General features: G+C 54.9%; 1 protein-coding gene across 2 annotated transcripts in view; it reads left to right on the top strand.

Annotated features, from left to right (window-relative positions):
- The first annotated feature begins 11,438 nt into the window (after positions 1-11,438).
- KCNH6 (potassium voltage-gated channel subfamily H member 6) overlaps positions 11,439-15,070 on the top strand; it is a 129,033-nt gene continuing 125,401 nt past the window's right edge. Inside the window, exon 1 of one of the 2 annotated variants that reach the window (XM_075911217.1) lies at positions 11,439-12,077. In XM_075911217.1, the coding sequence (XP_075767332.1) occupies positions 12,002-12,077 (76 nt within the window). In that variant the 5' untranslated portion in view covers positions 11,439-12,001. The remainder of the gene's footprint in view (positions 12,078-15,070) is intronic. The other variant, XM_075911219.1, reaches the window with a different exon arrangement.

Here is a 15,070-nt window from a genome sequence, read left to right on the forward strand (position 1 = left end):
CCAGCTGGGCAGAAACGCGCCCTAAGAGGCAGCTGATCTCCACCCGCCTGCAAGGGGTTGAGGCCCCAATGCTGAGGGCCAAAGCTGCGCAAGACAATGGAGCCAGTGATTCGGGATCAGGCGACAGGGAGGGTCTGGGGGGGCCCTGCGTGGTCTCTGTGGGCTGCGGCATAAGAACAGAAGAACGGCCACACTGGGTCAGACCAAAGGTCCATCCAGCCCAGTGTCCCATCTGCCCACAGTGGCCAAGGCCAGGTGCCCCCGAGGGAGGGAACAGAACAGGGAATCCTCCAGGGATCTCTCCCTGTCACCCATTCCCAGCCTCTGACAGAGGCCAGGGACACCGTCTCTGCCCATCTTGTCTAATAGCCATTGATGGACCTAGCCTCCATGCATCTAGTTCTTTTTTGAACCCTATTAAAGGCCTGGTCTTCACCGCATCCTCTGGCAAGGAGTTCCACAGGTTGACTGTGCACTGAGTGAAGAAAAACTTCCTTTTGTTTGTTTTAAACCTGCTCCCTCTTAATTTCATCTGCTGACCCCTAGTTCTTATATTATGGGCACAAGTAAATAACTTTTCCTTCTTCACTTTCTCCACACCCGTCATGGTTTTATAGACCGTTGTCATAGCCTCCCTTAGTCGCCTCTTTTCTAAGCTGAAAAGTCCCCGTCTCGTTAATCTCTCCTCATACGGCAGCCACTCCAAACCCCTCATCATCGAGTTGCCCTTTTCTGAACCTTTTCCGATGCCAAGAGATCTTTTTAGAAAGGAGACGACCACATCTGCACGCAGGATTCAAGCTGTGGGCGTCCCATGGATTTATACAGAGGCAATAGGATGTTCTTTGTCTTATCCTCTAGCTCCTTTTTAATGAGTCCTAACATCCTGTTTGTGTTTTTGACGGCTGCTGCACACTGGGTGGAAGGTTTCAAAGTCCTCTCCACGATCTCTCGCGAGTGGTACCAGCTCATTTAGTCCCCATCATTCTGTACAGAGAGTTGGGATTATGTTTTCCAATATGGCCTCCCTTATGGGCAGGAGACAGCTCCAGGGAAGAAGGGACCCTCATGGCACCCTGGGGTGGTGGGCGGGTCACAGGGGGGCTGGTTCCTGTGAGGGATAATAGCTCCAGCCTAGGGTGACCTTACAGCCTGTTTTGGCAGGGACAGTCCCCTTTTTAAAGACCTGTCCCGACTGTTTTGGCAAAAGCGGGTGAGGTAGGAGAGCAAGCGAGCTAAACAGCCCCATTGCCCAAGGCTGGAGAGCATGGGAGGGAAGGCAGAGTTTGGGCAGGAGGCAGGCAGGGCGCCGTGAGCAGTACACCAGCCCCAGCGTCGTGTGGGGAGGGGGCTCGACCAGCCCTGCATTGGGGGGGGAGGGCCTAAGGTGAACAGCTTTGCTAGCCCTGCATGGGGGAGGGGAAGGACTCAGGCTCGGTCTTTGTCCTTTGGGGAACATGGCCCCCCTCCTCCTGCCCCACCTGTGACACACTCACTCTCTCCCCCAGTGGGGAGACTAATCACCGTCCCGTGCCCGGCAGGTCAGGTGGCTCAGTCAGGCCAGAGGGGGAGATAAAAGAGAAGCTTCCCCGAGCTGGGGAGGCAAAAGGGGGCCAGGCCCCTCAGACAGCTGGCCTGCTGACGGGGGATGGGGGAAGAGGTGCCCTGAGAAACAGGGCTGGAAAATGCCTGGCAGGCCTGGCCCCATGAAGGAGACTCGGGGTCAAGGCAAGGAAGAGAGACCAAGGAGTGAGGGGGAGGAAGAGGGGCCAAGGCGGTACCCCGGGGGAGGGGCTGACTTAAGCAGCCTGGGGTGTGAGCGAGGGGTTTTGAGAAGCCAAAGGAATCGGGGGGGCTGCAGCACCAAGCTGTGCCACAAGGGGGTGTGAGCTGAGGCGGCCTTGTGTGGGGCAGGGGGCGTGGGTCTGGCTGGAGGGCCCCCCTCATACCTGCACTAGCAGCTGCCCCAGTGAGCCTGGAGGAGGGGCTGACGCTTCCCAGCTTGTCCTTTGCGTGGCCGCGCTAGTGACCCCAGCTGAGCCGAGCCCTTGCTGGGCTGCGAGCAAGAACTCGGGGCAATGGGGTCAGGCGTGCACCTGCTCTCTGGACCTGGGCATGTCGCTACTGACGAGCTATGAAGGGCTCATGGCCTTGGACTAGGAACCAACCTCCCCCCATTTAATAACTCCAGACCCACGTGGGAATCCAGCCTCGGTGCTTTCCAGCGAGCGAGATCTCGGTGGGGCTGTAGCCTCCTCCCCGTGGTGCAGACGAGGGAGCCGGGAGGCGAGCTGACTTGCCAAAGATCTGCTACTACGGCTCTTGAGCTTGGCCCAGCGTGGCATCGCTACTGATCACAGCACTGAAGTGTTGCAGGATCGGTCCCAAAAGCCCACCCCTGAACCTTGAGATCTGGGGCCCCCTTCTCTAACCACTAGGCCACCTTCCCTTGAAAGGTGCAAAGCGAACCCAGGATTCCTGCCTCCTAGTTCTGGCCACACTTCCCAGAGCAGAGATGAGAAGCCAGGAGTCCTAATTGCCAGGTGGTGCTGCACTGGTGGACCAGAGCCTGCTCCTAGAGATGGAAAGAGACCCCAAGAGTCCTGGCACCAAATCTCCTGCTCTAACCATGTGGCCACGCTTCCCCTAATATAGAGACCGGAACCCTCCCCTTTGCCCCGCCGGGCCTGTATCCCGCAAGCGCTGTTTTCTTGCGCCTGTCCTCAGTGCTCCAGTCTAGCGTCAGCCCCTCTGCACGGCTCCCTGCTGACAGATGGGCTCCTGGCTTTGAAGGATGAGTTCATCTGCTGGGAGACTATTCCAGGGAGATGGCATCCTCCATCATACCGCCTGACAGGCTGTGCCGAGTGCCGGTGACGGGCCAGAGACACCAATAAGTCACCCAGCCGAGAGCTGCAGTCGCTGGGCTCATGGGAGCCTGCTTCAGCCACGGAGGAGGCTCAAACGGAAACCGGCTGCCTAACTCTCCGGCTTTTATTTAATCCCCCTGCCCCCACTCCACCGACTGACTCCCCCAGCTTCAATGGAATTACTCCTGCTTGGCCTGGTGTAAGTGGCAGCAGACTCAGGCTCGGTACGGTCCCCAGGGGAGCCATAACACTGCACTAAAAACACCCCGGGGCAATTAGAGGGCTCATTTAAAAGCAACTTGGGAAGATATTAAAAAAGAGGCTTTTTTCATATGTCTAGGCTGGAGCAGATGCCCCAAGAGGCCGATGATTTGTTTGGGTTTTTGTAAAGATTTTTTTTCCTGCTTATTTTTTACATTAGCAATTTCAGTTTCCTCTGCCCTGGAAAATCCTAGCGCAACTGGAGAGCTCATGAAATTATGATGTCGGAAGTGTCAAGCGCAAGCAAGGGCAGCAGCTGAGAGAAGGGGGGGTGGGAGGTTGTGTGTTTGTTGTGGATGGCTGGAAATGGGTGTTTTAAAACAAAATTAAAAGCAACTGTGTTTCCCCATAATTTGTCTAGGGCAGTGGTCACCAACCAGTCGATCGGGATCTACCGGGAGATCTTAGAGCCTCTGACAGGTGATCCTGACTGGTTTGGCCTGGAAGCTATCAAGTGCCAGCCCCCTGCCCTGGGCTAAGCCCAGAGTTCCTCCCACACTCTGAACCCCTTGGCCCAAGACCAGAGCCTGCACCCTTACCCCAGCCTGGTGACAGTGAATGAGGTTCAGGGAGGAAGGCAGATGGAGTGAGCAGGGTGAGGCCTCAGAGAAGGGGTGGAGCTGGAGTGAGGACTCAAAGAAGGGGAGGGAAGGGAAAGAAGCCAGGCAAGGGTCGTTGGGTTTGAGGTAGATCTTAAATTGCACTTACACTGAAAAAGTGATCTTGTGGTTACAAAGGTTGGAGACCACTGATCTAGGGCATTTCTAACGTCTTTATCGAAATGAAAAGTTGAATTTTGTCCCTTTCTTAAGGTCTAATGGCTGGAGCACTGGTCTGGGGTTTGCCACAGGCCTGCTCGACGACCTTAGGCAAGTCACATTGCTCTGTGCCTCAGTTTCCCCATATGTAAAATGAGGCTAATTATACTGACCTTTTTGTCAAGCGCATAGAGATCTACCAATACAAAGTGCTGTTGTGAGCTAAGACTTCATTATGATTGTTTTGTGCCTGTGAAAAAGGCGAAGAAAGGGGGACAAAGGAAAAAAAATTCTTTTTGTTTTGGATCGACTTGGAATTAAAATAAGAAAATTTCCTGTGAAAAAACGTGCATTGCTCAAAAAATTTGCATTGCATTGTCAGAAGATTGTGACAGAAAAATCCAACCAACTCTAGATAACACTTATTTCACTCCTACAACTCCTGAACATTCTGGAGTAAAGAGGTCTTTGTTAAAAGCTCAGCACAAGCTGAGATCAAGTGCCTCTCATAAACATCTGTGGGGCCTCCTGACAGTTCCCCAGAAAAGCCAGGAGAGACCTGGGTTAATAGGCTAAGCAAAAAACAGTCTTTAAATCAACACATCCACTGTCATGACTTTGTCATAAAGGAGAGTTTAAAAAAAAAAAGTAGAAAGGGCCCAATTTTTAAAAGCGCTTTGAAAATGATCTTCAGCCCGAGAAAGCCAAACTTCAACAGTGGGAGGAAAGAAAATGCCCTTTCAAATCCAGACCTAGGTGAGCGGTGACCAAAAGCCACAGGCAGCTGGGTGGTGGCCAACATGACATGACTTGATTGGTCTCAGCCTAACTCCCAGCAGACTTCAGAAACTCCTGAGGATGCAGCTGAGTCTGCCCGTTCAAAGCCCTGGAAGGCTGAGCTGTATCCAGCCCTTTTCTGGGGAAGAGCCTGGCAGAGAGATCCTGGGGATCATCAGCTGACTGGGTTTCTCCAGCTAATGCTGAGGATTCACAGGTGAGGAGTATAACAGAGGCAGGGCCACCCTAAAGAGTTAGGGAGTGTCTCTTAAACTGGTACCCATGTGCCTGACCGGAGGGGTTGATGATTTTTTAGAGATGTGATTGTATGTGATTTGATGGGCAGCAGGTTTAAAACAAATAAAAGGAAGTTTTTCTTCACACACCTCACAGTCAACCTGTGGAACTCCTTGCCAGAGGAGGTTGTGAAGGCTAGGACTATAACAGGGTTTTAAAAAGAGCTAGCTAAATTCATGGAGGTTAAGTCCATTAATGGCCAGGGCTTGACAAATAATGCAATCTACTTGCCCATGGCGAGTAGATTATAACCCGGAAGAGCCGGGTTTCGGCAATCTGTGCACGCGCAGATCGCCGGACAGCACGGCTGGCGAGCGGGGCTCGTCATGGTTTGGCGACACCTGTTAATGGCTATTAGCCAGGATGGGTAAGGAATGGTGTCCCCAGCCTCTGCTTGTCAGAGGGTGGAGATGGATGGCAGGAGAGAGATCGCTTGATCATCACCTGTTCCATTCACTCCCTCTAGTGTTGGCCACTGTTGGCAGACAGGGATCCTGAGCTGGATGGACCTTTGGTCTGACCCAGTGTGGCCATTCTTATGATCCTCAGCAACACACTAATGAAATAGCTTTAAAGCAAATTGTAAACTGAGGTTCTGTGAACTAACGTCACACATTCACAAACTGTGCCAGTCCATACCTGGGGTCCCCAATGGCATCCTTACTTGGCTCTTCCGCAGATTCAGTGTCCTGCTAATAGCTCTAGCAGACATCTTTTTAAGTTAACTAAATCCTCTCCAGAGGAAGCAGCAGCAGGGTGGGTGTTACCCAGTGGAGAGGGCTCAAAATTTATTCAGTTGTGACAGAGCAACTAGATGCCCTTCAGCAGGCAGTTCTTGTGCACGGCTGTCAGACACGGGTAAGGATGCCACAGGGCCCTATCCTCTCCCCCCCCAGGGACTCCTTCCCCACAATCCCTCATCTGCCTTAGGGAGTGTGCCCCCCCAACCCTTATCTACTGTGCCCTGAAGGAGCCCCCCAAGTTCCTTATATTCAGGGCCCCCCTTGTCTTTCCTCTGTCCCAAGGGTACCAGATTGATATTGGTTGTGGACGGGGTTTGATCCCTTTCCCTATGGCTTTGAAGGCAGGTACCTTAGCCGCGGAGTGAGCCCCCAACTGCCCTAGCTGCTAGACTGAGGAAGAGGCTGAGCAGTCAAAATTATTTATCTACATGTGTTCAACTCCTGCTGACTTTCAAGAGGAATGGGCTGCCTGACTCTACAGGCACTTGTGTCTATTACCAAGGACCACCCCACAAGTAATCCACCCGGGTTGCTGGCACCTGAACTCACCTCTCCAACCCAGGAGCGAGGTCTGTTGGGACGTGAGTGTGTTCTGGGGGAGGGAAGGTTGCGGGGCCTGCAGCCTTTAGGGCTGTCGATCCACTTGAGTTTGCTTGCACACAACTGTCCAAACACAGCTGGTGGGGGGGAAAGGCAGGAAAACCCATGCGAGCCAGTTGGGTCTGCAAGCCGGGCGAGCGGCCAAACTCGACTCTAATAGAGGCGGCTGATAAAACACCGCCGGGGAAGTTCTTCCCACTGATTACGTCCGCGGAGCTGCCTTCCTCGCAAAGGCCTTGGCCTGCTGGAGTGATGCCTGCACTGGAAACTTGTCAGCTCAGAAGCTGGGGACGAGGGGCGTGAAATGACTGGAGGCTCGTGGAGCTCGGAAAGTTGGCATCAGCCACCTGGCTGGTTCCCACGTGCGGCGGGTGATCATTGATACACGTCCCAGATCCTGGCGAGCATTTGCGGGAGGGGAAATCTGTTTCCTTCCTGTACATCTCAAAGGAGCACCCTAGTGTGAAATGCCTGAGAATCCTCCGGGCTTCTCCCAGATCTGTGCTGCATTAAATAGCCCCATGTAGTTAATGTGGTACCACCTGCATAGTGTGGACCATCACACGGGTTATACTGGAAGACATTCCTGTATGGGAAGCAAAACAGGCTCTGCCAGAACAAGACACCTTTGAACCAATCCCTTGGATTGTACTAGTGTAACTGTCAGTAACAGAAATCACACCCCCGTCAGCATAGTTTCACTGGGGCTGTGTCTAGACTGGCCAGTTTTTCCAGAAAATCAGCCGCTTTTCCGGAAAAACTTGCCAGCTGTCTACACTGGCCGCTTGAATTTCCGCAAAAGCACTGACTTCCTACTGTAAGAAATCAGTGCTTCTTGCGGAAATACTATGCTGCTCCTGTTCGGGCAAAAGTCCCTTTTGCACAAAACTTTTGCGCAAAAGAGCCAGTGTAGACAGCTCAGATTTGTTTTGCACAAAAAAGCCCCGATCGTGAAAATGGCGATTGGGGCTTTTTTGCGCAAAAGCGCGTCTAGATTGGCCATGGACACTTTTCTGCAAAAAGTGCTTTTGTGGAAAAGCGTCCGTGCCAATCTAGATGCTCTGTTCCGAAAATGCTTTTAACGGAAAACTTTTCTGTTAAAAGCATTTCCGGAAAATCATGCCAGTCTAGACGTGGCCTGGGTGTGAATCAGCCTGAACGGCCAACAGTTTAAAAGGGGCAGAGTTTCAGACCCTCAGAGGTATTCAGGGTCCTAATTGAAATTAAGGGAAGTTGGGCCCCTAAATCCCTTTGAGGATCTGGGCCATAGTGAATATCTTGTCATAAGGCACTTTAGAAAATGGGTCTTAGGCTCCTAAATCCATCAGCTGCTACAATGCTGAGCAAAGGGACACTGAAATGCCTTTAAAAATCTAGGTCTTATTATTTAAATACATGTAATCACAGCTCAATACACCTCCCGCGCATTGCCTTGTTCAGTGACTATCACAGCTGCCGTAAATATGGTAACACATATCCCATATTCAGTGTGGCCTATAACTCCCGGCAAAATGTAAATATTCGACATCCGGCTTCTATTATGTGGATACAGAAGACCCCCCACCCCTTTTGTTAACATCCCTTCCAAACTAAACAGTGCTTGGCTTGCACTGGCTTTCACAGCCACACACATAGCTTTTTATTCATTTACTAGAGAGATAGGAAGAGATCACTGATAAGCCCCCCCTCTCCGATTTTGTTTACACAGGAAATCAGACTGGTTCCTCCTTATGCTCTCCCTCTCCAGAAGGATGTGGAGAAGTAGCAGAAGAAAGAAAGAAAGAAAGAAAGAAAGAAAGAAAGAAAGAAAGAAAGAAAGAAAGAAAGAAAGAAAGAAAGAAAGAAAGAAAGAAAGAAAGAAAGAAAGAAAGAAAGAAAGAAAGAAAGAAAGAAAGAAAATGAAGACAAAAACACGTGACAGGAAAAGGAGATCTAGAAAAACGGTTACTTATGGTCCTCCAAAATTGAAGTTAATGGGATATTTTTCCCATTGATTTGAATGGGAACAGGACCAAGCCCGTTAGCCACAATTCCCTATTTGGACACCATTTAAGAATAAGTTTAACTTCACGTACATGCTGAATTCCCATGGAAGGCCATGGAACTTATTTAAGCATGGCTTTCCGGAGCAGGGATGAAATTCGACATGAGTTTGACTGTGTTCCTGAGTCGGAGCCTTAGGCTGTAACCTCTGGTTTTTCATTAAATGTATGTAAAGTTCCCAGTACTCAGTTGTGATTGTTTGTGCTTCAAGATGGATGTTGAAGAATTGGAGAGGGCTCAGAGCAGAACCACAAGAATGATTCAAGAGTTGGAAAGCCTGCCCAAGGAACTCCATCTATTTAGCTTCTCAAAGAGAAAGTCACCCTAAGTGGTGACTTGATCCCTCTGGAAGTACCTATATTGGGATCATACATTTGATAGTTAGGGGCCTTTTATAATCTAGCAAAAGCAGAGCAAGATCCAATGGCTGCAAGCTGAAGGTAGATGAATTCAGGCTAGCAATAAGGCATGCATTCTCAGTACGAAGGGTAAATAAACATGGAACAATTTATCAGGGTTGAGGTAGAATCTCCAACACTGGAAATCTTTAAATCCTGGCTTGATTATCTTTCCCATAACACAAGAAGGAGGAGTCACCAAATGAAGTTAATTGGCAGCAAGTTTAAAACAAACACAAGGAAGCATTTCTTCACATAGTACACAGCCAACCTGTGGAACTCCTTGCCAGAGGATATTGTGAAAGCCAAGACAATAACAGGATTCAAAAAAGAACTAGATAAATACATGGGGGACGGGTCCATCAATGGCTATTAATCAGTGTAGCAGGGCAGCTGCCCTGTACTGGCCCTTTAGGAGCCAAACCCCAGCCTGGAGCAGGCCCGGGGAGTTCAGCCCAGCTGGGCGGCGTTGGCCAATTAAGGCCCAGCTGGGAGCTATAAAAGGGAAGACCTGCTTCAGCAAAGGAAGTGTGAGCCTGGCTGCCGAGGGAGCAGGATGCTCCCTGGAGCTAGGGCAGGGCTAGAGAGCTAGGCTGGGCCAGGGCGCTTGGACAGCCAACCGGCCAGCCTGCTAGGCCTGTGGCAAGGCCTGCTGGAAAGACACCAACCCCCGGAAGGGGGGCTCAGAGCGAGTGACTTGGGCACTGCCGGAGGGCAGTGTGGCGAAGAGAACGACGTGATCGGAGGATTCCAGAGGGGAAACGCCACGTGAGCGGAGGCCCATGCGGGTGGAATGGACTGATTCCGGGGACAGATGATGGACCCCCGCTACGGTGGTGAGTGACCCCCTCACAGTCAGGATGGGTAGGAATGGTGTCCCTAGCCTCTGTTTGCCAGGGGAGGGATCCCTTGATTATTCCCTGTTCTGTTCACTCCCTTTGGGGCACCTGGCATTGGCCACTGTCAGAAGACAGGACACTGGGCTAGATGGACCTTTGGTCTGACCCAGCTTGGATGTTCTTGAGTTCTCAGGTAAAAAAATCCATTTTTGTTCAACCAGAAGCTGTTTGACCTGAGGCAGGAATTAACTGACAGAAATCCCCTGGCCTGTTATCCAGGCCACCGGGCTAGCTGATCACAGCAGTCCCTTCCAGACTGGAATCTAAGAATCTAATGGGGCCATGACGTTTGATTGTGGCCACTCGGTGCTAACACAGTCATAACAGCTAACACGTGTTGGTTGGGTTCATTTTTAACTATCCAGCATTGGCTGGCAGAAAAAGAAGACCTTAAAAAAATCTGGGAGACAACAAACTCAGTCTGTCTTCACTATGCTGTCTACTGACCCTATTCATACACAGGAACACTGAACAGTCTCATGACTCACCTTCCAGCTGGGAATCTCAAAATGCCTTTGTAAACACTGGTGACTATTATCCCTGTTTTGCAGATGGGGAAACTGAGGCACGGATACATTCACCTCCGGTCTCCCAGCCCATCAGGGCTGAAACAGATCCCAGAAGTCCTGACTCTCAGCTGCCCTGCTTCTACTCAGACTAGGAAGCCTGCAGCCATGTCACACAGAGCTACGCCTCCGCAATAAATCACAGTGAATCAGGACCGGAAAGGGGACGGGAGAAAATGAGTTTTCAACAATGGAAAAGTTTTCTGCGCGGGGGAGGGGCGGGGTCAGATTTCACGGGCGCCACAGATGAAAGCTGCAACCACCCTCTGAAACCGGCTTTGCAATCTCCTTCCGTTCCTCGGGCTCGGGTTCCCGCCGCACAATGGGCAGGCCCCGCTCCCTGGTCGCTGCTTTGTATCGGGAGCTGTCACCTGAGGCTGGCGAGAAGGGCTTTGTCTGTTTCCCTCGGTGCCTGCTGGGGCGGTGCAGCGGGCCCGCTCCTTGGACCCCCCCGCACCACACCAAGGCTGCTGGCCGCGGCCTGTGATCCTCTTAGTCCAATGTCACGCATGGAAAATGGTGCATATTGAAAGCCAGACCCCCTCGGGGGCCATGGTCCTGTGCACTTCTGGGGGGGCATCTCCAGGAAGGTCACTGTGGAGGAGACCAGCACTGTGGGCTTCTTGGGGGGGGGGGGGAGATCTCTGGCACATCCAGAGCCGGGGGAGGGGGGGGTATTTCTGTGCTGAGACTGGCTGACCTGCAGTGAAAGCAGCTCTGTGCCAGCCACCCCCCCCCCTAGAGAACCACTGGCCAGGGTGAGGGGGGGCAGGGACTGTGCTGATGGGGGAGGGCAGGTAAAGCAGTGCCTGGCACAGGGGGGCTCCGCCTTCCCCACAGAGCAGCCCCTTCTCCATACTGGGTCTCGCCCCACCCTCCAGGGACCCCCCCCCCCCATGGAACCAGCCCCCCCTTCCATTTAGCAAGCCCCAGCTAACGTAGCCAGCCCTAGCCCCATGGGGCCCTGCTCCGCGCCCGGGGAGCTAGTGCTGGAGGAGAAAACAACGCCCTCGGTCGCTGTGTTTAGGGGCTGCCCTGTTGAGAGGTGCGGGGGTCACCGACCCCCACGCCCAGGGCCCTTGGCAGAGGCCGCTCCCCGCTGGCCCCTCTGGGGGAGCGGGCGGTGGGACCCGGCGCTGCGCCTGGCTTCGGTGCTCGGCGCTGCGCCCCCCAGCTCCGCCTGCAGCGCCGGAGCCAACGCGCCCGCAGGGAAAGCGGGGGCAGGGCAGGGGATCCCCGCCCGCGGGTGGGCGGCTCTGCCAGGCGCCCGGCGCTTCAGCACCGCGGCCGGCGGACAGCTCCCGAGCCCGGGCGCCGGAGCAGCCTGGGAAGGGAGGGGGCGCGCTCCGGCGGGCCCCTCCCCGGCCGCGGCTCCTCCAGCCGCAGCCCGGCGCGCAGGCGGCCGCTCCCGGCAGGGGCAGGGCGGGGGGCGGCCGGAGCCCGGCAGGTCCCAGCTGTTGCTGCTGGCGGGCAGCGGTGACGAAGCACATTGCGGCTCCCCGGGGCTTCTCCTCCTTCCTCCGCCCGGTGCCTCCCCCGCGCCTCCGCCCCTCCCTCCTGCCCCCGAGCCCAGCCCAGCCCGGGCGAGGAGCGCAGTGACCAGCCGGCCGGGAAGGCGAGCGCAGGGCGGGGACCGGGCTTCCCCCGGCGGGCGGCGGAGCAGGGGCGCCCCCCCCGGGAGCCGCAGCGGGCGCTCGGGGCCTCCCTGGGCTGAGCCCGGGACCGACCGGCCGCTCCCCCAGGAGCCGGGAGCAACTTTCCGCGGCGCCCGGCCCGGCCCGGCCCCAGCATGCCGGTGCGGAGGGGCCACGTGGCCCCGCAGAACACCTACCTGGACACCATCATCCGCAAGTTCGAAGGGCAGAGTGAGTACAGCCCGCCCGCCCGCGCCGGCTTCCTCCCGCGGGGCCTTTCCGGCACTTGCAAAACTTCCTGCCAGCGAGCCAGCCGCGCTAGGACTCGCTGGGACCCGGCAGGGCCAGGCTGGGCGCAGCCAGGCTGAGAGACTCGGGCAGGGCCAGGCTGGGAGCAGCCAGGCAACTTGCACCGGCAGCTTAGCTAGGTAGGTAGGTGGAGGGATAGAGAGTGGGGGGAAGGGAGAGACAGGCTGGATAGTTCGGTAGATGGGGTGTATGGAGATGGATGGATGGATGGATGGATGGACTGTGTGGGGATGGGTAGACAGAGGGGAAGGATGGATGGACGGACAGAGAGAGGGAGTGTAGGGGGATGGATAGAGAGAGGGAGCATATGGAGACAGATTGATATTGCTGCCCAGAAGCCCTCAATCAAGACTGTAAACCCAATGGGGTGGACTCTGATCTTAGTTCCACCAGCATAATTCTGGAGGGATTCCACTGAAGCCAACAGAGTAACCTTGGATTTTCTCCCATATCCGAGATCAGGAGCTGATTAAAATGTAACTGCTGGGGGGAGGGGGTGACGCCTTTGTGATTTAGGGGGCAGAGTGTTGAGCTAGAAGACGCCAGGTAGAAGGGCTTGTTGCTGTGCGAAATGGGCTGCCCGGCTATTTGCCTTTAGACCATCGGATGCTCCCAGGCAGCCTCCCCTGATAAAGTGCTGCCATTTGCTGCTGCTGGAAATAATCCCTTGCCATGAATTTTGGCTGGGTGGGTTGTGTTTTAACCCTTAACACAATGACTAGGTGGCGGAGGTCTCTGCTTCTCACGGTTTGGAGAGAGAGCCGTTCTCTGGAGGCAGCTGATTCAAGAGGAGCTGCTGTGGGGCCTGAATCTCCCTAGGGGGCCACTCGCCCCAATGCTCAGTGGGTGCCCAGTGTTACTAGAGCAGGGATCACTTTCCACGCCAGCGGCGAGGCACCAGAGAATTAGGACCCCGGGCTCCCTCCAGCAGCCTGGCTCAGCCTGGCTCCCATGACAGAGTTTGCTGGGGGGGGCCAACTTGCTCCTTTCCTCCCTATGTGGTTGCTAAATGAAGGGAAGGGGCACCCCTGGGACTGGGAAGTTCAGGTAACCTGCCTTGTCTAGCCCCCTAAATCAACGACACCAGCCCTAGTGCCAGCTGGTGTGGGGGGGGGAGGCACTGGCTGATCAGCAAACAGACAACCTCCCCCTTCCCCCGCCAGCTCCCAAACCCGTGGCCGGGCCAGTCTGAACTTGATAACTTGCTGCTGCTACAAATCTTCCTCTTGAAACAATGCCCGAGTCCTCCTCAGCTGTGCCTACCCCTTAAAGTGACAGGTGCACAAAAATAAAAGCTCGCTCGCTCTCCTCCCAGCTGTAGCAGCCCATCCCTGAGCCCCTTGTGGGAGGCAGGATTTCATCTCCTTCTAACAGGCATCCCCCTGGGATGAACTGGGCATGGAGCCGAGAGCCAGGCGCTGCTGGGTGCTAATTCCTCACTCTGCAGAGCCTGGGGCATGTGCTTTAACTTGGGGGCACGGGCTGCTTCTCACTCACCCCAGTTTTACAGCAGCCCCCCCTGATAACCGCTGGGGTGAGTGAGAGGGGACTGGGCTGGAGGCTGCTAGCTAATAACATTTCCATTCGGCACCCCTCTTCTCTCTATGTGGGGTCTCCTCCATGGATTCTCCCCCCTCCCCCATGGGGCTGGATGCTCCTTCAGAGAAAGCCAGGAGCGCGCCATTCTGATCTGAACTGTATTTCCCCGACGGCCTGCTGTGGCTGCGGGAAACAATCCAGGAGTTTAATTCCAATCCCCTGTAAGCAAAGCGGCCCCGCCTAGTTAAAATCAACAGCCTCTGTCCTCTCTGCTCAGCCCACCTCCCCAGCTGCCCACTCCCCTCCCGACCTCTGCTCTAAGCCCCGACTCACTAAAACTAATCCTCTCCCAGTGCTTCTGCCCGGCCACCGATTCTAACCGGCTGCTTCGGAGAGTGGCTGGCCACCACACCGGGCGACGTGGCGTGATCTCATCCCCTGAGCAAGAGTCTAGATCTGCGCCTGGGGTCAGAGTCCTGCAGGGGGGTAGAGCAGAAAACACCACCAGGATTCTGGGTTCCAGGCCTGTCCCTCAGGTTAGCCGGCTTGAAAATGGGTAACACTAGTATCGCGTCACTAGCTCGCGGACGGGGCTGCACATTCATGAATTTTTGCAACGTGCCTTCTCCGTGGAAAGGTCCTAGGGCAGTGAGACTGGCTCCTCCCCCCTCTCTGATGTGGCAGGACTGCAAACAGGGGTCCGGGAGCTGCGTGGGGCGCGTCGAGGGTCGCAGGAGCGCGTGGGGCTCTTTGCCAATGCGCATTCCCCGTGTACGGTGGGAAAGGAGTCAAACGGCAGAACTGGAATAAACAGGCTGCAGATGCCCCTCCTGTGCAATGAGCGAGATTAATTAGGGAGTGCACTAATAGCTAGCCCCCCTGCTGCCTCTCTGTGTTTCAGACCTGGCTCCGGCTCCAGCCAAAGCGATGCCAGTGTGTGGGCGAGCCGTGTTCCCGCACACCTGCTAAGGGCACTTCCCACTCGATTACCCCCCGGGCCTGGCTTCCCCTCGGATTTCAATGGGGCAGAAGCAGCAGCCGAATTTGGCCATAAACTTCCCCCTCGCTGCTGGGCTGAGCAGCTGCGCTTCACGGCAGCCACACGCCGCGGCCTCTAAATTGCTAGATTACATTAAAGACAGGAGATGAGATGCGGCTCTAATCCCACCATGTCATCGGCCTGAGCTTTGCAGGACAGCCTCCCGGGAGAGTGCAAGCCACGGGGACAGAGGCAGCTTCCTTGCTGGAGCAGGCCAGCCCCTTCCCTTCCCTTCCCCACTGCCTGCTGTGGAGTCGTAGACTCAGAGAATCCCAGGGCTGGAAGAGACCTCAGGAGTCATGGAGTCCAGCCCCCTGCCCAAAGCAGGACCAACCCC

The sequence above is a fragment of the Pelodiscus sinensis genome, chromosome 29 (genome assembly GCF_049634645.1).
Source record: "Pelodiscus sinensis isolate JC-2024 chromosome 29, ASM4963464v1, whole genome shotgun sequence".
In the NCBI taxonomy this organism is placed as follows: domain Eukaryota; kingdom Metazoa; phylum Chordata; order Testudines; family Trionychidae; genus Pelodiscus; species Pelodiscus sinensis.